At 50.5% G+C, this 27,245-nt stretch overlaps 1 protein-coding gene across 7 annotated transcripts in view; it reads right to left on the bottom strand.

Moving 5' to 3' along the window:
• Positions 1–24,638, bottom strand: part of MTMR4 (myotubularin related protein 4) — a 68,944-nt gene extending 44,306 nt beyond the window's left edge. Inside the window, exons 1-3 of one of the 7 annotated variants that reach the window (XM_075905061.2) lie at positions 24,541–24,638; positions 17,020–17,077; positions 5,915–5,992 (exon numbers count right to left, since the gene is read on the bottom strand). In XM_075905061.2, coding sequence (XP_075761176.2) covers positions 5,915–5,920 — 6 coding nt within the window. In that variant the 5' untranslated portion in view covers positions 5,921–5,992; positions 17,020–17,077; positions 24,541–24,638. Of the gene's footprint in view, positions 1–5,914; positions 5,993–17,019; positions 17,078–24,197; positions 24,422–24,540 lie in introns of those variants that run through there. The other 6 variants (XM_075905063.2, XM_075905060.2, XM_075905059.2 and 3 more) reach the window with 6 other exon arrangements.
• Between the last annotated feature and the right edge of the window lie 2,607 nt (positions 24,639–27,245).

Raw genomic sequence — 27,245 nt, 5'->3', positions numbered from 1 at the left:
TCATGGACCAGGTACTGGGGCCCATGAAGGGGTACGCGGCAGGCTATATCGACGACATCGCTGTATACAGCGTGACATGGCCGGAACACCTCCAACATCTTGAAGCCGTGATGCGAGCGCTACAAGAGGCGGGCCTCACGGCGAACCCCAAAAAGTGCCACTTTGCCCAGCGGGAGGTGTCATACCTGGGCTACACGGTGGGAGGGGGACAACTGAAACCACTGTTGGGGAAGGTGGAAGCCCTACGGGACTACCCGCCCCCGTCAACGAAGAGGCAGGTACGGGGGTTTTTGGGATTGGCGGGATATTACCGCCGGTTCGTGCCAGACTTCGCCACGATCACAGCCCCCCTGACGGAGCTGACCAAAGACGCCCACCCCAATAGGGTACAGTGGACGGCACAAGCCGAGCAGGCCTTCCACGAATTAAAACACAGGTTAGTCCAAGCCCCAGTGTTGAGGCAGCCTGACTTTGAAAGACTATTCTGTTTATACACAGATGCATCTGAATGCGGCCTAGGGGCAGTACTAGCCCAGGACTATGACGGAGATGAACATCCAATCCTTTATTTGAGCCGGAAACTCCTAGCAGGAGAGACACACTATGCCACGATCGAGAAAGAGGCTTTGGCAGTGAAGTGGGCCATCGAGGCCCTAAGGTATTACCTATGGGGCAATAAATTTAAACTGATTACGGACCATGCCCCACTAGTGTGGTTAAATTCCATGAAAAACTCAAATCCGCGCCTAACTCACTGGTATATGGCACTACAGCCTTACCAATTCGACGTGGAATATCGAGCCGGGAAAAAACACCAAAACGCGGACTTTTTTTCGCGGATGTTCGAGCCTGCTGGGAACGAGGGAAACCCCGCGGTAAGGGGGGGAGGGGTGTGACGGGCTGTCACTGACCTGGGGGCGGGGCGGCCGGAGCCCCCGCCGGCCGGGGGCTGACGGCCAGGTCCGGACCTCCCGTGGCTCCCCCAGCGCGAGCCGGAGGGAGAGGCAGACGGGGACGCTACCACCGCGCCTGCGCTGGCAACGCAAGTACGGCCCGTCCCCCGAAGCCCCGCACGGTGGGGGCGGGGCGGAGGGACGCAGCCATTGGGCTAGGCCGCATGCCGGGGCGTGCCCGGAAGGGGCGGGGCCCCGGGCGGCAGCCGGCGTGGCGGGCCAATTCAAAGGGGCCTGCCGCCAGCGGGGCGGGGGAGAGGCTCCTCGCAGTGGTGGGGGCCGCTCCTCCACCGCAGGACGGAGTCCGAACGCCGTGCCGCCCGGCGTTGATCCCGGGGCCTCCAGGACAGCCACTGCCCCTGGCGATCGGTCAGTCCCTCGCCGGACGGCGGACGGACCCCGCCGCGCAGGGCCAGGAGGGAACGGGACAGCCAGGGACGGACCGGGCCTGGAGAATCCGCCCCGGAGACTTCACCCGAACTCCGGACGCCATGGACCGCCGAACCAGGGTAGGCCAGGGGCACCGGGGGCGATTCGCAGGAAGTACCTGGAGGGAGGAAGGAGCCCGGGGCAGGGCGCTTTTGGCGGCCGTAGGTGGACAAGTTTAAGGGCGGAGTGACTTCGCCCTTCCCTCCCGTCCACCGCGCCGGGGCACCAGCCAGCCCCAGCATCTAGGGCCCCGGGCTGGGACCCGGAGAGAGGGCGGGACCGGGTCCCCCTCCCTCCCTTGGAGGAGCAACCCGCTCCCAACGACCCAAGGAAAGAAACTACAAGGCGAACCCCGCGGGGGAAAGGGAACCCCGGACAGGGGCCGGCGCCTCGCTCCGCTTGGACAGGTAGCGACCAGAGGGTTCACTGACCCCCCCCCCCCTCCCGCCTCGGAGGGGGTGATCGCACCCAGACCCGGGACCCCCTAGCGCAGGCAAGGGATTGAAGAGGGGGCAGAGGGTTCGCAGACACCCCCATCTCCCCCGGAGAGGGGGTGATCGCACCCCTGAACCCCTACACTCCCCATGAGGTCTCCACCCCCTCTAAAGAGTGACTATCCAGATCACTGCCCCAGCACATCAAAAACTTTTATTCATGCCACAGTCCAGCAGGGAAAGCGTTTCTTCATTCAGAATCAATTTGTAACTTGAGAAAATGGTGGGTATTTACTCAAGCGGATCAACATTTGCTTCGATTTCATCTCAGCCCTCGCTCCCAAAGCATGTTGGTCCGTAGAGTTTGCAGCCCTAAAACCAAGCCGCTTCCCAATAAAGGGGCACAGAAAAGTATATTTCCATTTCTCAGCTCCAAAAGACTGGGTTCGTTTTCTTCAAGCTTTGCAAGAAATTCTCCTCTGGCCTCACAATGCACTGGTTTTCAGACCAGGGAGGGTTCTTGAAAATGCTGCAGTGGAGCACAATAGAGGGTTTCTAATAGGACAATAGTTGCATGCATGACTAATAGAGCCACTTGCTAATGCTTGCTCTCCAAGCACTTGAACCTGCAAGGCACAGAAATCATTGCCAATTTGCAGGAGTATGGGCCGTAGGACTGAGCCAGAGATATAATTTCCATTTCCTATTTTAAGAGACCAACTAGGGAGCTTCCTCCAATTCCCTTGGGAGATTCTGCCAGTTCTTTGATCTCACAGGTGGGAAAGTTCTGACATTCAACCTAAATTGTCCCTTTCTTAATTTCATCCCCTTACTCCTTGTACTGGACTAAAAAAATAACTCTCCCCCCTTTTTCCACAGACTGGAGATTTGTAAACTTGTGTCCTACTTCCTAGATTAAAATAGACATGGTTCCCAGTTTACCACTTGGAATCTGAAAGACGAACTCTCCAACCCCTTGATTATGTCTGTGCAATTGCGTCGTGTGCAGCAAGTGCGTACTGAAAAGCAGGTCGCTGCTCTACAGATCTCCTGGGTAGGGCTCTGAGCGAGGAACACTGTGGAAAAAGCCTAGGCTCAGGTAGTGGGTGCAGTGAATGGGGCCAATGGCATCTCTGTGAGGCCACTGCATTCCTGGTACAGAACACTATTCAGGATGAGATGTGTTGAGATAACATAGACTAGCCTTTAATTCTGTCAGCCACCACTATGAATAGTTGAGTCAACTTCCTGAAGGTCTTGTTCTATCAATGTAAGAGACCATCCTACGCACACCAAGGGAATGGAAACTGTTCTCTAATGCTAGAGTGCGGTTTGTGTAAAATACTAGAAGGAAGATATCTGGGCTCATATGAAAATTGGAGACCACCTTTGGAAGGAAGGCTGGATGCAGATACAGTTGCATCAGTCTCAGACACCTTTCTGTCAAAAGTTACTGCAACCAGGAAAACCACCTTGTGAGAGAGACGGATCAGGGAACAAGCGGCCAATGGTTCAAATGATGGACCCATAAGTTTGGAAAGGACATAGTTAAGGCCCCAGGAGGAACAGGACCTGAGAGTAGAGCCTCAGGGCCCTTTAAAAATTGGCTAACAAGTGGGTTGGTAAACACCAAGTGACCCTGTGTACCCAGGTGGAAAGCAGATATGGCGGCGAGATGGACCCTAATGGAGGACACCAACAGGCCCTGCTGTTTAAGGTTGAGAAGATAGTCGGAGATGAGCAGTATCTTCTATGCTCTAAGTTGCAGCCTTTCCAGGTTTGGCTGTCGAAGGCTCCACAGGTGTCAGAAGGTCCAGGAAGAACAGTAGGGTGACTGTGATCTCTATGGACACGTCTAGAAGAGATCTGTACTGATATTGAGGAGCCCAAGCTGGTGCAATCAATATGACCTGAGCCCGTCTCCCCCTGATCTTGAGGGAACCCTTGTCTAAGAGCGGTATGAGTGGGAAGGGAGACAGCGGACAATCTCCCCACATGAAGAGGAATGCATCCACAGTGGATCGCAGGCTGTGGTTCTGGAAGGAGCAGAACTGCTGGCACTTCCTGTTGAGTCTCGTGTTGAATACGGAAAACCTCAGCATTGGAAGATTGAGTTCACAACCACCTGTGACCCTGAAATGACCTGCTGAGGTGGTTCCTTAACTCCTACTTAACTCCTTAAATCCTACTGCACTCCTGGGAGGTAAGACATTTGCACAATAATCAAATGTTCTACACAGAAGTCCCACAGCAGGAGGGCTTCTTGGCACTAGGGAGAAGAGTGTGCACCCCTGGATATAGAACATTACCACTGTATTGTCCATCATCACTGATACACAATGTCCTGTCAGGTAAGACTGGAAGGCCTGGCAAGTCGTGAGACTTCAGCAGAAGACTTGGAAATTTTATTTTGGGATATGAGCAGCCAAAAAACACAAAACCTTTACAGAAAGCGAAAACCCTTTTAAGAAGCCTCCCCTCTCAACCATATCATTTAGTGTCAATTTTCCAGAAACATGCATGCATCTGACGAACTGGGTCTTTGCCCACGAAAGCTTATGCTCCAACACTTTGGTTAGTCTAGAAGGTGCCACAGGATTCCTCGCCAATTTTCCAAAAAGTCTTCCTGGAGAGGACTTGTGAAGACTGAAATGGCTTGGTTTAGTTCTGCCAATATTAGAAGCCTCACCCACCTGTCTCTCATTTCTGATCTCCCAAAGTTCCAACCCAGCCCAATAAAAGTCTGATTTTTACACACACACCTAACAGAAACTAGTGCCAATCTGATCTATGGAGAAACTAGATTCACGGCAAGACTGCAATACATTTAACAGCCACTTTAGAAACCCAAAATATTGCACAAGTGCAGTGCAGCAGAGTTAGTATTGCTCCAAGAGAGATTCACAGTGTCTTTTATTTGAAGACAAAACTGTAAATTTATGTACCATTTTCTCTTTACATTTTGTATTTCACACATTAGCACTGAAGATTAACATACACGTATCTTAAGAAAAACAGGAATCTTAGTACTTCAATTTTGCAAATTTTTCTGAAAGGATTTTTAAAAAAGGAGGAGAAATAACTGGTGTTAGTCAGAACTCACTGCCACAGGCTTTGCCAAAGCAGCTCATGAGCTGGTACATCTCTGGTTACCTGGATTTTACTACTAACAAGCTCTATCTCTGAGGCATGGAACTATTTGTGGGTTGGGGGCCACTGACCCACAGTAAAATCATTTGAGGGCCAATTGTGAGAGAGAAAGAAAGACCCTCACCTCCCACCCCTTGAGCTTCTCCTCCCACTGCAGGGGTTGAGGGGCAGGAGCCCTGAGCCTCATGGGCCAGTTCAAGGCCAGCCGCAGGTTCCCCATCCCTGCTCTGCACGCAAAACTCAGCCGCCTTGCTAGAAAAGCTGTACAGCTTCTGATTCACAAGCTCTGCTGGGTTCACCCCCAGAGTCAGTCCATGGTAGCTCTCTAGAGCCCAATGGCTTTACCAACACAACTTGTCTAGTGCACTAACCAGCAATTAGATTCTGCATGAAATAGCCGTAAGTGCACACACTCCTCTCTTAGTTGCCAGGGCTAGCGCCCTTATTCTACCTGGATCCTATGGCTAGAGAAATCCTCCCACCAGGATATAATCTCAGATGAGGAGGAAACCAGCTCTTACCTTTACTGGAGTGACATCACTCCTCAAAGCAACATGGCAACCTAACCATCCACTCCCAGAGCCAAGAGGCCTTTTACATGATTCTAGGATCCTAGGCCCTCCAGTGATGAAGGTGGGAAAATTCTAATGCCCAGAGGCCTGGGCTAGCACACAAATGCTGCCAGATAACACCATCTTCACAGGTGTCATCAAGCAGGGGCGCAGGCTTATTTTCTGATAACTTTCTTCAACTTAATTCTCACTCCATTCCCCAGCAATTTGGTTCCTATTTCAGACGCTATGGCCACAGCTTGGAACATAAGACACTGATGGTAGGTGCATGGACTGTGGAGCTTCCCCACTATTGCAGGGAGAGAGAGTAAAACTCTGAAGAGAGCAAAGGAGATGGACCAAAGGCATAGGCAGAGAGCCTAGAGAAAGTACTCACCATCATCACAAGGCTTGGGTCCAGACCTCTCAGGCCAAATCCAGACTCTTTTCTCCCTCTATCTGCCGCCAGACTCACCTGCAGCGAAGAGAACAGAGAGCCATACAGAAGCTGTGAGTGGATGGTAATGGTTCTGCAGGGTGAGTCCAGAAAAGAATTAGCATGAGTCAGGTTAAAAAGAGCACAATAAGCTATCCACTTGTAACCATGACCCTCTATCTGACTTCATCTTCATCTCTGCAGGTCCACCACTCTGTCCATGCAAACAGCCTCTCACTGTGCCACCCATCTCAAGGGCCATTGCTTCTCCTGGGACACTGGAAATGAATGTTCATTCCCTGACGCACTGAGGCAGAAGAACTCTGTCCATTCCCAAACAGAGGGGCAGGGCTGGTCCCTTCCTACTCCTTTCCCTTTCACTGGGGGCTGCTCCCAATTCTGGGCAGCCAGCAGGAAAAAGGAACAGCCTTGGTTAGACACATTTAAGAGCAGAAAAATCAAAAAAACACTGAAATGTCCCAGCAGGAACATCTTAAAATGCCCAGACTATGATTCCTGAGAGCGATGTACAATTTGGGAAGCCAAACATAATACCATAAAAGGGTCCCCAATTCCAGGAAGTGCTGAGCACTTGCAACTGAAAACTAGGCCTCCTGAAGGTGCCTTGTTAGGCAAAGTCCCCAGGCCCTCGAAAGACTTGGCCTCTACAACTTCATCAACAACACTGCAGGCAGTTTTCAGGGCTTGAGGCATTATCACAAAGACACTTTAGCTCTGGCATTCCCCAGCTCAGTGGAAAGCTACTGTGGATCTGGAAAGCATGTTTTATTGTTTGAAGACAGATTCAAGATCAGAGACCTGAACTGAGCAAGCAAGGTGGCCATGAGCAAACGGGAGCTGTTAGTCGAGGGGCGGGTCATCTCTGGCTGCACAAAGGGAAGGTTTCAGCGTTGGCAGAGCCTTTTCAGCACAAGTGAAGCCATGAGAGCAGCCCCAGCATACGGACAGTCATGCCTGCCTTGTCAGCCAGGAGACAACATGAAAGAGAAAGTGAATTCTGCCAAGCCCCGTGGCATTGACAAGGGACTGAAGTGCCCGCAAGGGAGCCTGCCTAACTGATGGTTCTCCAGTCACATAGATGGTATCATGAGCTTCCGTAGGATCCCATCTACATGTTTTGTTAGTCTATAAAGTGCTACCAGACCATTTGCGGGTTTTTTCCTGTAACAGACTAACTCGGCTACCCCCGAAGGTTCTCCAATCATATTCTCAACAGGGTGTGTTTCTAGAAAGGTCTCCCAGGGATCAGGGCTTAGCCCCACAAGGACCTGGAGGAAAACAAAAGTCACTGTAAGTTTGCACGTTCAAAAGCTTCACAACCAGAGTTACATCCAACACTCAGGTCATCTGAAGAAGTGGGCTGTACCCACGAAAGCTCATGATCCCACTGACATGTTTTGTTAGTCTTCAAAGTATCACCAGACTATTTGGGGTTTTTTTAAGTTTTTCCTGCAAGTTTGCAGATAACACAGACTGGGGGAGTTGTAAATAATCAACAGGACAGGTCACTAAGAGAAATCCAGGTTGCTTGCAGGATGAGGGACTCTATCCCAGAAAGCATGCACTCAAATTTAGGGGTCATGGTGAATCAGCTGAATATGAGATCCCAGCATCATGTGGTGGCAATAATGGCTACTGCAGCCCTTGGATGCACAAACAACGGACTCTCCTGCAGGAGCAGAGAGGTTATTTTACCGCTATTCGTGACACTGGTGCTGGGATATGATGCCCAGTTCTGGTGTCCCTATTCAAAGATACTGATAAATTGGAGCAGGTTCAGAGCAGAGCCACAAGAATGAGTAAGGGGTTGGAAAACCTTCTGTAGACTCAAGGTGCTTGCTCTACTTAGCTTAAAGAGAAGCTTAAGATGTGGCTTGATCACCGTCCATAAATAACTACTTGGGGACCAATATTTGATACTGGGCTCTTCAGGCTAGCAGAGAAAGGTGTAACCCAATCTAACAGCTTCCAGTTGAAACAAGACAAATTCAGACTGAAAATGAGCTGCACATGTTTAACCAGGAGTGGAAGTAGCCACTAGAACTACTGATGGATTCTCCATCACTGGCCTTATTTAAAATCAAGACTGGATTTATTTTTTTAAATTTAAAAAAATGTTCTAGCCCCAGAGGAGCAGCTGGGACATTCTCTGGCCTGTGTTATCCAGGGGCCCAGACCAAGTGACCGCAACAGTGCTTTTTGGCCTTGGAATTTCTGACTATGAATGTAATGCACAGGGCAAGGCAGGCACGTGATGGTGGCGCATCAAGTGGCAGTAACAAAGAGGGCCTCCTTGTTCAGGTTTGCTTGTTCTAGGCACCGTGGCTTGGGAATGAAGTCTGCTGCTTACAGCGCCGAGCTTGCTGTCAGTGCAGGACAAACAGCAGTAGCAGTGTCCTGTCAATCACAGCCCAACAAGGAAGTCAGACAGCTCAGGCTAAGAAGTTGCCCAGACTTGAAGGGGACTCTTGCTCACTTCTACAGAGCAAGAAGAACGCTCCAGCCACAGGGCGCTCAAGCAGGCTACGTCTATCCTGCAAGGTTTTTGTGCAAAAACCTGCAGAGCGTCTGCACCTCAAATGCACTTTTGCGCAAGTAAATCAGCAGTAATACGGCAGAACAGAGGGCTTTTTCTGGTGCAGGTAAACCTCCTTCTACGAGGCATAACTCCTTTTGGTGCTAAAGGTATTGCACAAAAAGGCAGGTGTGGACACTCCAGAGGGGTTTTTGCACAAGAAATCCCTATCGGCAAAAGCACAGGTGCTCTGATGGCCATTCTGCGACTGGCCATCAGAGCTTTCTTGCGCAAGAGCGTCCATGCAGTGTGGACGCTCTCTTGTCCAAAAGCGCACCACAAAAGCAAATGCGCTTTGAGGTGTGGACATGCTTTTGCACAAGAAGTTTTTGTGCAAGAACTCTTCCACAAAAGACTTCTTGCGCAAAAACCCTGCAGTGTAGACATAGCCTCAGAGTCAGTCCAAGGGGCCCTGTGCCACTACAGATTCTGAACATGCAAAACAACCGCTTGGCGCCACTGCTCTCCCATCACTACCAGGCCCCCAGCTAGGGGACGGCTCCCTTTAACTCACCCTCAGATCAGCAGCTATGGAAACACCAGTAGGTTACAGGAACCCAAAAGAGAAGCAGGTTTAGAGTCACCAGCTTTGCCGGTTCTAGCCCTTCTGGCTGAGGTTTGAGCTGAGTAGAAACAGTCCAGAGCCACAGAAACCAAGGACATTTGAGGACAGGGAAAGGGCTTCATCAGGCTCACGATAGCTATAGAGAAGAGTCAAGCCATTCAGACTGCCGCTCCTGGAGCAAGGGTCTGCCCAGATCTCACAAGCACTAAGCCATCATCATGTGCACTTCAACAGGAAGACATGAAAGCGCCCAGGACAACAAAGCAGTACCATGGATTTAGGCCCACTTAGTTTCTGGAGGAAGAACAATACATACCCTTTGCAAAGACCTTGCTTTCTCACCAGACACCACTGAGACTTGACATTTAGACAGCACCTGGGCTCTGAGACAGCTCTACCCATGAAATGTTTCCAACCCTGCACTGAGATCCAGTTTTCAGACTTACAGAAACTAAAAGGCGGATCCTCTTGGCACTGTAACAATTTGCTTATACAACAGCCTTAGTGTAAACATGCATGATTTATTATGAGCCTTGCAATATCTGATGTTTTAATACCAATCCTGGGCCTGAACTTCCCATGATATGACCCTCTTGCTTTCATTAAGTAGTATCAGTCCTTCTGACTGCAAGAAAAAAAAAAGCCTGAAAATATGACCTGAGGGAACCCTACTGGGTCAGAAACCAGAAGGTAAAGAAAAAAGTTGTTTTTAAATTTAATGATTTTTTGGGCCTGACTCATGCATTTTGGCTGGCAACGTGTGTAAGGCAGCCATACCGCATTACTGGAAAAATGTCTGTAAAACAAGACGTGGTGCAGCATCAGACCAGATTTCATAGGTTTCTGTTTAGGCAGTGCTGAAATAAACACAAAAAATGGAAAGAAAAGGAACATCTCTACCATTGGCTCTGTGCCAGAACATTCCTAAACCATTACTAGGTCTGACTAACGTCATGGGGCACAGAATAAACTGTTTGGGGACAGGAACCATTTTGGGGGGGTTTGTAGCAGGGATGCTAGAACAATTTGCATGGATGGTTACTGAGAAGTTTCTAGAGATGTAAAATCCCATTTCATTGGTTAACCAGTTATACGTAATGCTTAACTGGTTAACCCACTGAGTGGCAGTGGGGAAGCACGCCCTCTCCCCCCCCACCCACCCAAGCCGGTCTGGAGTAGTCCTGCCTGCGACGCTCCCAGAGGCTGCTCCAGCCGGCTAGTGTACCACCCGCCCAGGGTGAGTCCTGCAGTGCTGAAGTAGCCGCTGCCCACCGCAGTCAGGGAGATGCTCCAGCCCCTACCGGTTAACTGGAACTGGAAACCTCACATCCCCACTGAGAATCACTGAACCCAGCTGTAAGCCCTGTCTGACGGAGCCACTTCAGCCAGGGGTTGTGGCAGCCCCAGCTGCAGTTGCAACGCCCCATGGGTTCTCGAGTGCCTAGCACAAGAGGGGCCCAGTCAATGACTGGAGAGTTGGTGCTACCACAAAAAAGGAATCTTACATGAACACATTTGCTCTAAAATGTCTAAGAGCCATGAAGCAATGAAGTGAACACACACGATTAGTTGCATAAACGTGCACAAAAAGTTATTACTGCAGTTAATGCAGGGCAGAAAGCGCACAAAGAGAGATCATCAAGTCCAGTCCCCCGCCCTCACAGCAGGACCAAGCACCATCTAGATCATCCCAGACAAATGTCTGTCTAACCCCGTGGTCCCCAACACGGTGCCCACGGGGGCATTCGTGTGCGCCCGCCACGTGCTCGGGGCTGGCCTGGCCCTGGGCACGTGGCGCATGCACAGTGCTGGAGCCGGCTCCAGGCGCATGGTGAGCGCCGGCCCCAGGCGCTTGGGGGAGGGGGAGGCGCCGGCCCCGGGCGCTTGGGGGAGGGGGAGGCGCCAGCCCCGGGCGCGCGGCGCTTGGAGGGGGGGGGCACGCAGGCCCCAGGGGTTGCTTGGAGGGGAGGGGGGGCGCAGGCCCCAGGCGCGCGGCGCTTGGGGGGCACCGGCCCCGGCCCCCAGCGCTTGGAGGGGGGGGCGCCGGCCCCGGGCACACGGAGCTGGGGGGGGGGAGGGGGCGCCGGCCCCGGGCACTTGGAGGAGGGGCGAGGGGCGCCGGCCCCGGGCGCACGGCTATGGGGGGGCGCACAGCTATAGAGGGGGTGCACGGCTATGGGGGCCCCGCCCCGCGCCCTGGCGCCCGGCAGGCGAACGGCCACGACCCCTGGCGCCCGGCAACCTCCACAGGTTGGGGACCACTGGTCTAACCTGCTCTTAAATATCTCCAGTGATGGAGATTCCACAACCTCCCTCAGCAATTTATTCCAGCGTTTAACGACCCAACAGGTATGAAGCTTTTTGTGATGTCCAACCTAAACCTCCCTTGCTGCAGTTCAAGCCCATTGCTTCTTGTCTTATCCTCAGAGGCCAAGGACAACAGTTCCCCCCCCCTGTAACAACTTTATGTACTTGAAAGTTGTGTCCCCTCTCAGTCTTCTATTTTCTAAACCCAACAAGCCCAATTCTTTCAGTCTTTCCTCATAGCTCATGTTCTCTAGACTTTTAACAATTTGTGTTGCTCTTCTCTAGATCTTTCCCAATTTCTCCGCATCTTTCTTGAAATTTAGTGCCCAGAACTGGACACAATATTTCATCTGAGGCCTAATCAGTGCAGAGTAGAGTTGGAAGAATGACTTCCTGTGTCTTGCTCACCACACTTCTGTTCATGCAGCCCAGAATCATATTTGCTTTATTTGCAACAGAATCACACTGTGGACTCATTTAGCTGTCGGTCCACTCTGACCCCTAGATCCCTTTCTGCCGTACTCCTTCCCAGATAATCACTTCCCATTCTGTATGTGTGAAACTGATTGTTCCTCCCTATTTGTTAAAATCAAATCAAGAACAGCTTCCCCACAGTAGTGCTCTCAACCTTCTGAAATAAAAAATTGTCTCCAATGCAGTCCAAGAACAATTGGACTGCATGAGCTTAGTACATGCTTTCGTGGGTAAAATCTTCTACTTCAGATGAGATGATTGTGAGTGGAGGAAAAAAGGGGACCCTCACAATAAGAAGGGACAGAGAGGGGGAAGTTATCTGTCAATTGTAGTCCCAGTGCAAATGAGGCTGAGTGTGCTGGAAGTGTCCCATACTTAGCTTTTGATGTCAATGGGGTGTTGAATGTAAGGAAAGCCAGGTTTATGTTAACCAGTTCAGGTCTGTTCAGTAGAAGGGAGATGGTGTCAAATATGAAGGTCAATTCTACATAGATAGTTTTAAAAGGTTTTAACTTCTTAACTTAGTTTGTCTGACACAGCAAGTCCTAAAAAATAGAATGGCTGTGGTGGTCATAGTTTACATGTCCAGATGTACTGAAAGGAAAGGAAGTGCTGGAGCCACACACTCCATGATTTGAAATCATGATAGTGAAACCAAACAGGCACCTTTAATGCAGTGAGTGTGCCACAAATGTTCATAAAATCTTGTACCCTGGCTTCCCCAGCTACGATGGAGGGTCTAAGGAGGAGCCCACATTGTTTCCTGACATTGCAGCACTAGCCAAGCTGGCACAGCTCACAGGTTTGATGGCCACACCGGGCAGGCATATGGAAACTGGTTTTGGTATCTCACTCTCTGCACAGAAACAGGAACAATGTTACATCACATGCTTTGGTTCTGTTCTCTTGCTCTGTGACTTTGCAGGGCACCACACTGTCATTGTTGTCCATGCTAGCCGCTGACTTGGACTGTGATGGACAGGCACGTCCTGCTGCTCTTGTCCAACCTTAACCAATCCCCGAAGAAAGCCTTAGATCCCAGGTAGGGATGTTAAATATCAGTTCACTGAATAGAATTCTTATCAGTTACTCGACTAGTCTATAGTTCCTGGGGGCAGGGCTGGCAGTCAGTGCATTCCACCCTCACTCCCAAGGAGCCCCCCTGCCACTCCACACTGGAGTTTAAAAACCAGCTCCCATCATGGACCGGCTGCCTGCTGCCCCGATAAAGAGGCATTAGCGCAGGGTGGCAGCAGCTCCTGTCTGTGTGTGGTGGGGGGGGGGGGTCCCGTGCTCCCAGATCCATCACAAGCCAAGACTGAGCTGGGCTGCTGGCCAGCCTGCTAAAAAATGCATGGGCAAGGTGGGGGGCGTGGAGGAAATGCATGTAGTCTATAAGCTTCTGCTTACTGGTTAATCAACTACACTATTACATCCATAATCCTAGGGGAACCTGCCAAGATTTCAGGCCATGCCCAGTTCTGTATCTGAACCCTCCAACCCAGTTTTGACTAGAGTCCATTAGGAGCAATGTTCATTGCCATCTCCACACCAGGGGGCAGACAGAATTGCTGAGCCCCAGGGCAAGCAGGTGGGCTGGCTCTGCACCCCTGGAAGGGGCGTGGCCTGAGGTGGAATGGGCGTGGCTGAGGGGAGCCAGCACAGAGCACCACTCAGACCACACCATGCCTCCCCCAGCCAGCCATCAGCGCTGCCCAGTAGTGGTTTAAAGGGCCCTGGGCTCCAACTGCCACTGAATTGCCAGGCCTGGGGCACTTGCCTCCTTTGCCCCTCCCCCCTCTGCAGGCCTGCTCACTACCAATTTTATCCGAGAAGGAAGGAGATTCGGATGGGCTGACTCCACCTGCAGGGCCAGAGTTTGCTGGAGCATCTGCTGCCACCTTGCCCGAAGGATCCCCCGGGACTCACTATAGAGAGGCTCTGTCAGGACGAGCGGGATGGGCTCTGCCCGAGCACAGAGAACTGGGGCTTTCCAGTGATCCAATCCAGAACATTAGCCGCCAACACCTCTCACTCTCCTGGCAGAGGTCAGAACTGCTGCATTACCCTTCCTGAAGAAAAGCACCTCCAATGGCCTGAGACAAGGGTTCTCTGTCCAGACTCTTACACTACAGCAACAGTTCACAGCAAAAGATGCAACCTCCCCAGAAAACAGGAACTTCACAGCTTAACAGACACTTCTGCTTTCAGGGCCAAGGGACTTTTTCAAGCTGTTTTGTTGACATTTGTTGCAGATTGTCATGAGGTATTCTGTGTTACAGTGCCTGGTCTCCATGCAATAGTTTGGCTGGGAACCATCCAAAGTGGGTTGAAACATCGGAAACCGAGTCACTGAGCTGAGGGGTGAGTTTTCCCATAACAGAGCAGATGTGGATGCATCTTCATCCCGAGCCATGGATGCACACTTGTCATATCCTCTTGCTGCTATCCCTTGTTGCTTAGTTGGCAACCAGTGTCATCCTGCCTGCCTGCCTCTGTACTTCTCTGGAGCCATCCTGACCAAATGTCACCTCCTACCCTATTGAAATGCTGGGATGCACAGTGATTCTGCATTTTGATAAATGTTTACACACCACTGTCCTACTCCTGACAACTGACCAGTTCTGCCTCGTTCCTCACCCTGGTGCTATACTGTGATTCAGGACTTCATTGCCCTCTGGGAAGAAGGGCAGGATCAGAAATACCTAAATGGCACTTAGCTCAGGGGTGCAAGGAACTATCAAAACCAAATGGGGATTCGATTTTATAGCTGATGCTTTTGAAATTGCGGGAGGAACTGAGGGAGCTCTTGACAAGAGAAACATGCAACAACAACGTTAAATTACAAGCATTAAAAAAAGGAATGTGAGAAGCATGATCTCCAGCTCATTTTCTTGTAAATATTCTCACTACTCGTTACTAGGGTCAAACTACCTGCTGAAGGAGTTGGCTATGACACGGGCATGCAGCAATGATCCCTCCGTAATGCCAACCAAAATAAACTTCAGAGCTATGGGTGAAGCATTCAAGAAATACATGCATCTGACGAAGTGGGTCTTTGCCCACAAAAGCTTATGCTTCAATAAATCTGTTAGTCTGTAAGGTGCCACAGAACTCCTCGTTGTTCTTGCAGATTCAGACTAACACGGCTACCCCCGATACAAGAAATATATGTTTGCTCATGATGTTTTAAAGCAAGTCATACCTGTGAACTGGTGAAAGTCCCCCTTAAGCACTTGGATTCAGAGACTGTTAAAGCGATAATCTCACTTAACAGCAGTAGCTTCTTCTGCCGGTGTAGAAAGAATATTTTCTTCCTTTGCATTAATTCACTCCAAATTGAGAAATTGTTTGAGACCCAAAAAAGCAAGAAAACTTGTTTTTCTTTTCCAGATTATGAACAAACAGAAAAATGAAGGTGAAGACGACTGAGTTAACCTCAGAAACCAATATTTTAAGTTTCTCATGTTGACTTGAGTTGATTTGTTTTTTTTAATATTTAACCAATTGTAATTAAAAACAATTAACAAAACAAACCTGATTTTAAAAAACTTGAATGTTTAACTAACAATTCATATGCTTGTTTTGTTATATAATTACATGTTAGTTGTTGAAGAAAAAAATCCAGAACACATATCCATTGTTGCAGTAGTTAATAAAGCAATTTAAAGGTCTATCTGGTGACATTCTCCTAATACAGCATGACAAGAAAACCCTCCAAATACTAATGGATTAACCGGTTACACTGGAGAAAGTTCACCTCCCAGTGACTTCATAAATAGGTTTCAGTTACTTCTGGCAAACCAAATAATCATCCATTTTCTGATATAATTGTAGAACTCATCTGAAAAGTTTTCAAAATAAATCACCATTTAAAAATATATAGTGTGTACCTTCTAAAAATGAAACCCACATCTACCTCAGAGCTGCGAAGGTTGCAACAACCACCAAGAATGCACTTTTATGTAGAAAACCATGATGGAATCAAGTCTTCCTGACTAGTGACTTAAATCAGTTTAATTTATATCAAATCCACTCTTGACCCCAGGCAGGCCATGGTGCAATTCTGCCTCCAAGGCACCCTGGATACAGCCTTTAGATCCCAATATTGTTGTAACACGGGATTGTCCATAGTGGCATAGCCCAGCACACTAGTATCAGATAAAAGAGCAGAGTGGACTTTCCTGGGGAGCTAGTTCTCTCCAAACAGGACTCCGAGAACCTTTGGACTCTGGGCACAGACAGAAGGGTCCTCCCAGGAAAGCGCATGCAGTTGTGGGAAGAACAGAGACAGGACACGAGGCTCCAACACCAACTTGATGAGTAACTTCACATGAACCTACGTTATCACCATGTTCTTATAAACCCTGGTTTAAGACAGCTCAGTGTCTAGGGGCTGGGAGGTAAAAATCAATGGCATCAAGACAGTAGGAAACTGAAGCTCTCCGAAACTGAAGCATTCAGATGGAAAGTAAAGTTCCGCTCCTTGGTTTCGGTATCAAACATCAGTATTATATGGCCCAGCTGGGGCCGAACCACAGGAAAGGCTGTAATAAGCAATCAAAGCAGCCCCAGATTGGCTTATAAATAGCAATGCCTTTTGATGCCTATCAGCTGATCCTCCTAAGAGAAATCCTACTCCTTTAGACTCTCCTGCAGAGGACTGAGAGGGAATGTTTCTCTGAGTTAATACAGAATATGTACTTAGTCAGTGGAAGCCAAGTCCAATCTTGCAAAAGATAAGGTACCTTACCCACCAATGGACAATCATGATAGCTCTCTCAGGATGGGAGGCGGGAATGATTATTAGTTTAGCTGTTGGGGACATTAAGTTGGACGGTGCACAAAACACAGAAGTCTGTCAACAGTGAAGGCTAGAGTGTATATTTGCTCTTAGCCCCTAACACGAATCAGTGCTGATCCAGGAGCAGCCCTGAGAAACAACTGTAAAGGAACAGGTGAGGTCAGAGGGGAACAAATGAAAAACTTCTGTAGATTTGTTTCTTGCTTAGTCATAAGGTGAGCATCTTTTTGAAGCAAGTGTCAGGGGTTACGGATATGGTTATTTATTAGGTTCATGTATTAATGGAAAAGTAATAATACATAAAACATAGTAAGTACTACCTTTTGAGACTTCTCCTTTAGATGTCTCGAAGTTTATTATAGACAGGATGGCATTTTCCTGCAAAACAGAATATCTCAGTGAAAAATTATGCATTACAATCCAGAAGCATTTCCACCCCCTTTGACTTAACTTCCCTCGATAACTGCAAGCATGGAAGGGAGAGAATATTTCTGTAGCTTTTTTGCAATTATGTGTTAGTTTTTAGTTACTTGGGAGGCACTCCCATACGACCAACGTGACTACCACATATTAAGTAAAACAAAGATTTCAATTCCATTTTAATTCCATTGTAATTTTTTTCTAGTTAAAAATAATTGTCTTAAATTTCGTTTCTTCATTTCCAGGCAAGGAAATGCCTATGACTTTCTAATGGACACAAACTGCACACTCCCTGAGAAGGAAGGAAGGCACATATCTTCAGCCCAGTATTCAAATCGGGTGCCTCCCCAACTAGTAGTGGAATAGGAAGTTGAGGTCCAGACGGCCCTGCCTTAAGGGGGAGAAGAAACCGTCCCAAGAGAAGACTCATGGTGCTCATAATAATGGCGATAAGAGTTTCACCCTTCATGATCACACAGCGCACAAGGTACATACATAATGGGTCTGGATGCTCGCCCAGTGAATCACAAGCCACTCTGCTGGGAGTCCCTGCACACAGCCATTGCAATGCACCTTCCAAAAAGCCAGGGATATGGGGCCATTATCATTCCCTCGGGCACTCACACCTGCTGTGGCTGTGATACAGCAGCACAGAATGCTGTCCTGGAGAGACACAAACAGCAAGGGAAGATGAAGCAAAAATGCAGGACAATGTAGCAAGGGAAGAGGCGAGGGAAACACCGGAAGGGGCAGCTGGGAAGAAAAGCTGTTGGAAAAGGAGAAGAATCTCAGTGGTGAGCTAGCGGATGATGGGAGCCTGCGTAGGAGGTGAGGTGAGAAAAGAACAACAGAAGAATAAAAGTAGGTGACTAGAAGTGAGATAGGGAAGGTTTCAGGTCAGGAGAAGCAAGCACTGTTAGAGAAGGGAAATAGAGGGAAATAACAGAAAGGAAATATCATTGGTGAAAGAGAGAATTGATCAGAAAGCTGAATTACGTGAAAACAGATCCCGAAACAGTAACTAGGAAGGCCACCCGCAAAGGATGTCGAGCAAGAGAGCAGAGCGAAGAGCTGTCAGGACGTCTTTTGCAGGACTGCAGTCCAAAGGTGCTAATGGGCAAGTGAGGGCCCCCAAGGTGAAGAAACCCCACTTCTGGATAGACTCAGTGAAGAAAGCTCTGGCCACAGAACATCGAATCCAAGGAGCATGTCCAGCAGAAGAAAGGCAAAGGCCAGGACAGCAAGAGCGGAGCTGGGCTTAGAGTCAAGCACAGGAAGAGTTTCTCCTCTGAAGTGAGAGTCTATTCATTGTAATCCCTTTTGTTCTCGCTGACAATTCACTTGGTACTAACTGCACAGCATGTTCAAGCTGACAAAGGTTAATGAGTTGGTAATCTACAGTGCATTACTGTAAGCAGAAAGTCCTTAGTAATGCTCCTGGTACAATCTGTGGATTTTTAACAGCTTCAAATTATCCCATTAGTTATGGTTACCTCTGCCTCTCCTTGCAGTGAGCATAGCCTCGCCAAATTGGATCACCCCACACACACCCATACCCCTATCAGTTACACAAAGTGCACTTGAGGGAAAACAAAGTGGGGAGAATGTTTGGGGGGGGGGGGGGGCAGAGGCAAGCCAACACCATCCTAACAGGCTCCTGTAAGGCACTGGTGGAGGAGTTGTTCAAATTCCTCCCTCAGAAGTGGACTAGAAATGGAAAAGTTTCACTGCCTCCTAGCTACGGTACAACAGTACAGCAAAGTATGTGATCTAGAAAATGTGACTAACTGACCCAGCTCTAGAAACTCACTTGTTCACCCTGCCTTCTCCTCAGAACATTACATAAATTTTCTACTTTTCTCTGTGAAAGTTACATTGCTGTAAACTAGCAGTGATTTACAAACCCCTTGAATGAGACTATTGGACTAGTGCCTGAACAAGTTGGTTTTCAGATAGTGCCTTAGCTTTATGCAAATCTCCTTACTCCTCTCCATGAATACCCTGAAAGCTACCCGAACGAAGAGAAAGACTAGTAACTAAGCAGACTCTCCATTCAAATCAGAGTGCCCAAAGAGCACCCTCATACCTTGGACTTTGCACACTTCAATATAACCAAGCAAACAGGCCATATAGTAGTCGATCAGGAAGCCCCACCAACTCAAAGCACCCAACATGCATCCATGAACACCTGGACCACTAGAAAAGCTGGCAAAAACCCTAGCCCGAGCCCGAGATGTTAGCCACAAGCTGCTCCAATCCATCCCGTGTTGGGGAGCTTTTGGCCAGGCTTCCTAAGCGACCTACTTCTTGACCTGTTGCCTCAGATACTTCGCTAAATAAACAGACGGACTCAGGCCAACGACAGCATAGGCCGTAGGGCAGGGGTGGCCAACTCGTTACAGGCAAAGAGCCAAAATAGTTGTGCATATAGCACAGAGGAGCTCCCCAGCACCCAGTGAGCTCGGGAAAACCCAGGGCTGTTTCTAGGGGCACAGCGGTGGCTTCATGAGCCAAGGAGGAGGCTTCACAAGCTGCACTTTAGAGGGGGGGGGGGGGAGAGAAGAGACGCATGCAGTTCACGAGCTGCAGGTTGGCCACAGCTGCTGTAGGGAATCCACTGACACCTTGACAAACCTGTGAAGCCAACTTATGCCACTGCCAGACTCATCTCCTGCAGTGGGTTGGTGCAGCATGCACACGCTGGGAACTCCTCCAGAGAGGCAGTAGCAGGGGGCCTCCCAGAGGGCCTCCCACACAAGAGTCGGTAACCAGCCACACACATAAAACAAGCAACTTCCCAAGAGGGATAGGAAGAGGCAGCATTTTTCACCCATCGTAATGCTGTGGGAACGGGGAGAGGGAGGGAAAGGAAGAGACAAATATGCCCCTATAATAAGATTCTTCAACCACCACAGGAGTATGCATCGTGCCACCAAAGGGACAAGAAGACTGCAAAAGCCAATCATGCCTGTACAGCAGCTGTGAGATGGCCTACATGCCGCTTCTCTTAAACCCACGCTGACAACATGGAATTGATCAAACCTGTCAAAACAGGGTACCCCACGGGATCTGGAAGACTGTAAACAACAATCACCTGCATCAGTCCAGTCTTTTCAATTTTGAAATCCCACCCAAACGAAATGGAAGAGAAGTTACCTTATTAGCATGACAAGTTCTACAGACAGTGCTGCCCAGATACTACATATAAGAGCACCCAGACTGGGTCAGACCAAAGGACCATCTAGCCTAGTGTCCTGTCTCCCAACAGTGGCCAGTGCCAGATGTCCCAGAGGGAATGAGCAGAATAGATAATCATCCAGTGATCCACCCTGTCACCCATTCCCATCTTCTGACAGAGCCTGGGAACACCCTCCCTGCCTATCCTGGCTAATAGCCATTGATGGACCCAACCTCCATGAATCAATCTAGCTCTTTTTGTGACCCATGTTTTGCCTAGCACTGAAGTTAGGCTTACCAGCCTATAATTTCTAGAATTCCCTCTGGAGCCTTTGTAAAAACTGGGGTCACATTAGCTACCTTCAAGTCATATGATAGAGAAGCTGATTAAAGCAATACATTAAATACCACCATTAGTAGTTCCACAATTTTATATTTAAATTCCTTCAGAACTCTTGGGTGAATGCCATTTGATCCTGCTAAGTTACTACTGTTTAATTTTCCAACGTGTTCCAAACCATCTGCTAATTAGGAATGTAAAATCCCATTTAATTAGATAACTGGTTAAACATGTTTGACTGATTAACCAACTAAAGGGTGCACAGGCAGAGAGCGCCCTGCTCCCCTGGCCACACTCAGGGGCTGCTCAAGTTTGGCCCAGTCCATGGAGGGCCCGGGCACATCGCAGACAACCCTTGTCCACAATATGCTCCCTTCAGTTAACTGGAACCAGTAAGCGTTACCCATTAAGAGTGATGCTTACCAGTTAATTTTTCATATCCCCACCTCTAAGGACACCTCAGTCCGGGACAGTTCCTCAGATTTGTCACCCAAAAAGAATGGCTCATATTGGGGAATCTTGCTCACATCCTCAGCCATGAAGGCTGATGCTAAGAAGTCATTTAGTTTCTCACAATGGCCTTATTCCCCTTAAGTGTTCCTTTAGCACAGGGTTTCCCAACCTATGGGTCGGGACCCAAATATGGGTCACCAGGTGTCTCTTAAGGAGCCATTCACACATTTTTTCAATTGCCCTGGGTCACCAAGTCGTCCTGAATTGTCAAAATGGGTCCCCATCTGGAAAAGGTTGGGAACCGCTGCTTTAGCATCTTGATCATCCAGTGACCCCAGGGGCCAGTTAGCAAGCTGCCTGCTTGTGTTGTACTTAAAAACTCCAGGGAAAAAACCCCACACACTTTTCTGGCTTTCCTACTTATATTTTTATACTTCACTTGTCAGAGCTTATGCTCCTTTCTATTTTCCACTTTTGAATTTAACTTCCACTTTTGAAATGGTGCCTTTTGGTCTCTCACTGCTTCTCCTTTACGATGTAGCTATGGGTGGCACTTTTTTGGTTCTCTTACGATGTTTTTTAATGGGGTACATATTTAAGATTAGTCTCTATTATGGCATCTTTTAAAAGTTTCCATGAAGTTTGTAAGGATAACACTTTTGGCACTGAACCTTTTAATTTCTGCTTAACCGATTTCCTCATTTTGAGAAATTCCCTTTCTAAAATTAAATGCTATGGTGGTGGGCAGTTTTGGTGTTTTCCCCCTCAGCCAGGATGCTAAATTTTATTATGTTGTTACCAAGCATTTCAGATATACTTACCTTTTGGACCAGATCCTGTACTCCACATAGGGCTAGATCAAGAATTCTCTCCCCCCTTGTGGGTTCCAGGACTAGCTGCTCATAAAAATCAGTCTCTGCCTCCCATACCAAGGTGACATGTACCAAGCCAATTATGGAGAGTTTCTTTTTTATTTTTATAACCTCTCTAATCTCTGAGCACTTCATGGAGACTATTATCATAAACATCAGGTGGTCAGGAATATATCCCTATTGCTATATTCTTTTTATTCAAGCATGGAATTATCCACGGAGACTCTATGGTTCAGTTCGACTTATAAGATTTTTGATACTGATGCTTTCTTTCACATACAGTGCCACTTCTTCACCCGCACAACCTATTCTGCCCTTCTGATATATTTTGTAACTTAGTATTTGTGTCCATTGATTATTCTCATTCCACTGAGTTTCTCTGATGCCTATTTCATCAATATCCTCATTAAATACAAGGCCTCTAGTTCACCTGCAATTATTTGTTTTGGCATTTGTATATAAGCATTAAAAATTATCTTTAACTGCCTGCCACTATCTGACAAAGTGAAAGGAAGGGGACATATCCCCTCAATGCACTTTCCAACATACCACTCTCTGGTGCTGGACCACTGCATTCAATGGAAGTGCACCCACTGAACTCAGTGAATGCAGGGAACAAGTTTCTACTTTTCACACAACATGCTTTCTGAGCTAATGGCATAAAAGTATCAGAGCACGTCAGTGAATAGGCACTGGGACACAGAAAATTAGATACACCTGGGCCTCCTGACAAATGTGTCAGGGAGAGCAGGAGTGGCAGGAGAAGCACTAGAAGTCCTGCAGACCTATTCCACCAAAATAGACCCTTGAATAGTTCCAGTCCAACAGTCCATAGATGGAAATATCAGTTCCAGGAGCAACTACACCTTTGAATGCCTCCTCCCCACCAACTTCCTTGAGAGCATTTATTTAAGGTTTCAGGGTTTCAACTGTCACCTCTCTTGGGGAGAGATGCAAGTCTTCATCCCTTTCTAATCAGGAGGTTAAACTGCAATCCCTGTGCAAGTCACTGCAATTTCCCAGCAAGTCTGACTTGGGTAAAAGTAGTTGTGGTTAACACTTTCTCTACAGTTTCAGAAGTGCATGCTAGTTACCAACCAGTCTTCACAAAGCAAACAGTATTTATTCTTAGGGCAAATGCATTACAGAGAAAAAAAGCCATATCACGCAATAAGAGTCCCTACATACATGGTACTGCTTACCAGAGGTTACACAGCAGTCTTACTGAGTCTGAGCAGGGCAAAGTCTTTCCAACCCTTCCACAAGAGTTGGGCTCCCCCTTAAACAGAAGGTCTGTCTGTTTGCTAGATTAGACAGAAGCCCTGAGCCCATTTACAAACAGCTATTTTACATCAAAATCCATTCTTTGGCTGTTAGTCTTTGAAAAACCCAGTTTGAACCAGCATATGCAGCTGCCCTCATGGAGACAGGGCTCACTTCCACCGTTCTCTGTTCTTAGCAGAATGGAGGCAACTTTTCCCCCCACTACAGTTCTACACAAGCCCTAGCCCACACTGCTATATAAACCACCCACACACTTAACAAAACATGGCCCCCAAAGAAGTTGCATGTGTGGTTTCAGTATGTGTCTGAAATTGATCGCATTATTCAGCCCATGTCACTGGGTCAAACTAAAACGATCTTTGACATAACCCCAGGGCATGTTTAGTAAACAAAAGAAGCTATTGCACCCACCCTTCCCGGCTAGGATCCTCAAAGCATTAAAACTGGCTACTGGAGCAAGTGCCACGATTACAGCTGCCACCCGCAGCATTTCTTGGAGCCCAGGCTCATAGATTTACACACACAACCCCCACGCGCACCCACCCCTCACCTCTCCCCCCGCCCCTCCACACACACCCACCCCCCCACACCCACCCCCTCACCCCACCCCCCCGCCCCCCACACACACACCCACCCCTCACCCCGCCCCCCCCGCCCCCCACACACACCCACCCCTCCCCCCCCCCCTCCCCCCACACCCACCCCTCACCCCACCCCCCCGCCCCTCCCACACACCCACCCACCCCGCCCCCCGCCCCCCACACACCCACCCCCACCCCGCCCCCCGCCCCCACACGCCCCCCCACACACACACCCCACCCCGCCCCCCGCCCCCCACACACACACCCACCCCGCCCCCCGCACGCGCGCACACACCCCTCACCTCGCCCCCACCTCACCTCCCCTCCCCCCTCCGCACACCCCCTCGCCCCCCAGCCCCTCCCCAGGTCACCTGGAAGCGGCCTCCCGGCCAGTCTCCGCAGGGCAAGTGGCGGTGCCGCCCCCGCGGAGGCCCCGGGACGCTCGCAGCGCGCGAGCCCCGGCGGGGGGAGGGGCAGACCGAGGCGGGCCGGACGCAGAGAAGCCCCCCGCCCTAGAGAACGGGCCGGGCTGGGCGAGGGGCGGGGCTTGGGGGCGTGTCGGGGACGCGCGCGCACGGCTCCGCCTGCCGGGGACGCGGCCTGCACGCGGACGCGCCGCGGGACACGTGCCGACGGGGCCTGGGGGCGGGGCCGCGGTAGGCCCGCGCGGCGCTGGGGGGAGGGGGGGGGCTGGCCCCAGAGCGAAGGTCTCACCGCGGTCCGTCTCCACCACTCCAGCCCCGCCGCGTACTCCTCCGCGCGCATAACCTGCCGCTCCAGCCAATCAGCGCCAGCCGCGCCGCGAGCCAATCACGAGTGGAGTCTCCTCCCGCCCGCGGCACCGCCCAGCCTAGGCCCGCGGAGATTGGACACGCCCCCGCCTCGCCAGCCTATCGGGGGTCCCAACCCGAGGGGCGTGATCACATAGGGGCACGTCCAGTGATCGATCACAGCGCGTCCCCCGCGAGCCAATGGAAACCCGTCTCCTCCCCGGCAAGGCCCCGCGCTCATTGGCGGCTCAGCCTGCTGCGTGCCTACGTCACCGGAATTGGACGGAGCACTTCCGGGGCCGCGCGAGGGGGCAGCATAGTGGGCACGGTCTTCATGTCACTCAAGAGGCCTGGTCCCGCCCCCGGCCTGCAGGGCGGGTGGACAGTGCGACTGGAGACTCGCTCCGGCCCCGCCCTCCCCCCGCGCACGTGGCTCTGCCCCTGCCTGTGGCCCCCCCAGCTCGCCCGGCTGCGGGGGCCTCGGGGCGGGGGGCGGGCCTGCAGGGGGGGCTCAGGGGAGGGGGCGGGGGGCTCAGGGCGGGCCTGCAGGGGGCGGGGGGCTCAGGGAGGGGGGGGGGGGCTCAGGGAGGGGGCGGGGGGCTCAGGGGAGGGGGCCTGCAGGGGGGCTCAGAGCGGGCCTGCAGGGGAGGGGGTGGGGGGCTCAGGGAGGGGCGCTGCTTCAGGCTAGTCACACTGCCTGCTGTGCTGGCAAAACCCAGGGGAGGGCTGCCCCGCAGAGCTTTGGCAGGAAACTCAGGGAGCGGCTGCACCTCAGACACGCTCCAATCGAATCAAGCACAGGTGCTCTGGCGGCTGTTCTGTTAATGGCAACCAGAGCTTTCTTGCGAGGCAGCATCCTTGCAGCGTAGACGCACACTCTTGTGCAAGAAGTTTTTGCTGATGAGCTCTTCCTCAAAAAGCTTTTTGCGCAAGAAGCCTGCAGTGTAGACGTCAGCTCCGGAACATGAATATTCTTCTCACCAAGCAACATAATGTGGGCAGGAGAGCTGCTTCCGTCGACAAATCTGGTGCCACTTCCAGAGGTGGCGTTTTATGCCAATAGGAGAACTCCCTCCCACCACTGCAAGTTGCAGTACTGTGGCTATGTCTACACTACAAGGTTTTTGCGCAAAAACCTGCGGAGGGTCCACACCTCAAATGCGCTTTTTGCAAGTAAAGCGGCAGTAATACGGAAGAACAGAGGGCTTTTTCCGGTGTAGGTAAACCTCCTTTTATGAGGTATAACTCCTTTTTGCGCTATAGCTATTGCACAAAAGGCAAGTGTGGACACTCCACAAGGGTTTCTTGCACAAAAAGAGCCTATCCAAAAAAGCACAGGTGCTCTGACGACCATTATGTGAATGGCCATCAGAGCTTTCTTGCACAAGAGCATCCATGCAGTGTGGACGCTCTCTTGTGCAAAAGCGTATCACAAAAGTGATGCACTTTGAGGTGTGGACGTGCTGTTGTTGCACAAGAAGCCTGCAGTGTAGATGTAGCCCAGTGGTCCCCAACGCAGTACCCGCGGGCGCCATGGCGCCCGCCGACAACCTGGGCTGGCCCGGCACACAGGAGGCGGTGGCTCCAGGCGCGCGGCACGCACCAGCGCTGGGTGCGCGGCGCTCGGGTGGCCCCAGGCCCGGGGCACATGCGGGCGCTCGGGCGTGCGGTGCTCGAGCGGCGCTGGTGCCGGCCCCAGGCAGCAGCGCTGGCCCCGGGCCCACGGCACAAGGCGCTCGGGCAGACCCAGCCCCCAGCCCTAGAGTACACGCCGGCGCCGGGTGCAAGGGCATCCCAGTCCCCTGGCGTACCCCCGGACGTGCGGCCCCGCCCCCGGGCGCCCGGCACGTGAGTGGCCCCACCTCCTGGGCTCCCGGGAGCCTCTAAACGTTGGGGACCACTGATGTAGCCTGTGTGTGTAGACATGCCCTCAGAGGCTTAAAAATGGAGGGTGTAGCTCAGCTTGTCTACACTGCTCCTTCTTGCGCAAAAACCCCCTCTTGCACAAGAGCCGTTCTGCCTAAAAATAAGTGGCAGAACGGCTCTTGCGCAAAAGTGCCTTGTGCAAAAATGGCAGCTTATTAGGTATGCAAATGAGGGGTGGCAATATTCATTGCTGCACCTCATTTGCATGTCTTGCGCAAGAATGCGCAATGTAGATGTAGCCTGAAGGGCCACAGATTAGATGTTCCTGACCTACAGCAAAGCAATACAGTGGCCAGATGTTTTCTTTTTGCAGCTTTTTGTCACCAGCCATCATTGGCTTAGTGGCCCGGAGACAAGTTTACTGTGTACTGGTGAGTCATCTGACCCTATAGTCCCTGGCACTTGGATCCCATAGTCCTTTCCATAAGGGTTTGTCCAGTGAGCTTTGCCAACATTTTTCCCTCTGCAGGGTTCTACAGTGGGAGCCGCCTTTCAGTGGCATATATGGATGTATGTGCAGCACTGGGAGATAGAGACTTGAGAGAACTAGCATTTCTGAAGATTAGTAGGTATGGGATGGGCAAAGCCTATTGGTTATGATGTGTCCCAGCTCTACGACCACGATGGGGTCACTCGCTGCAGTGCATTTCCCAGCACCTCACATCACTTGGCTAGCACAGATTCTACCACTGGGTGTGTCTAGACTACATGGCTCCGTCAAAG

The sequence above is a fragment of the Pelodiscus sinensis genome, chromosome 21 (genome assembly GCF_052426305.1).
Source record: "Pelodiscus sinensis isolate ZL-2025 chromosome 21, ASM5242630v1, whole genome shotgun sequence".
NCBI classification, from domain to species: Eukaryota; Metazoa; Chordata; order Testudines; family Trionychidae; genus Pelodiscus; species Pelodiscus sinensis.
This window is presented reverse-complemented; position numbering and strand designations above follow the sequence as displayed.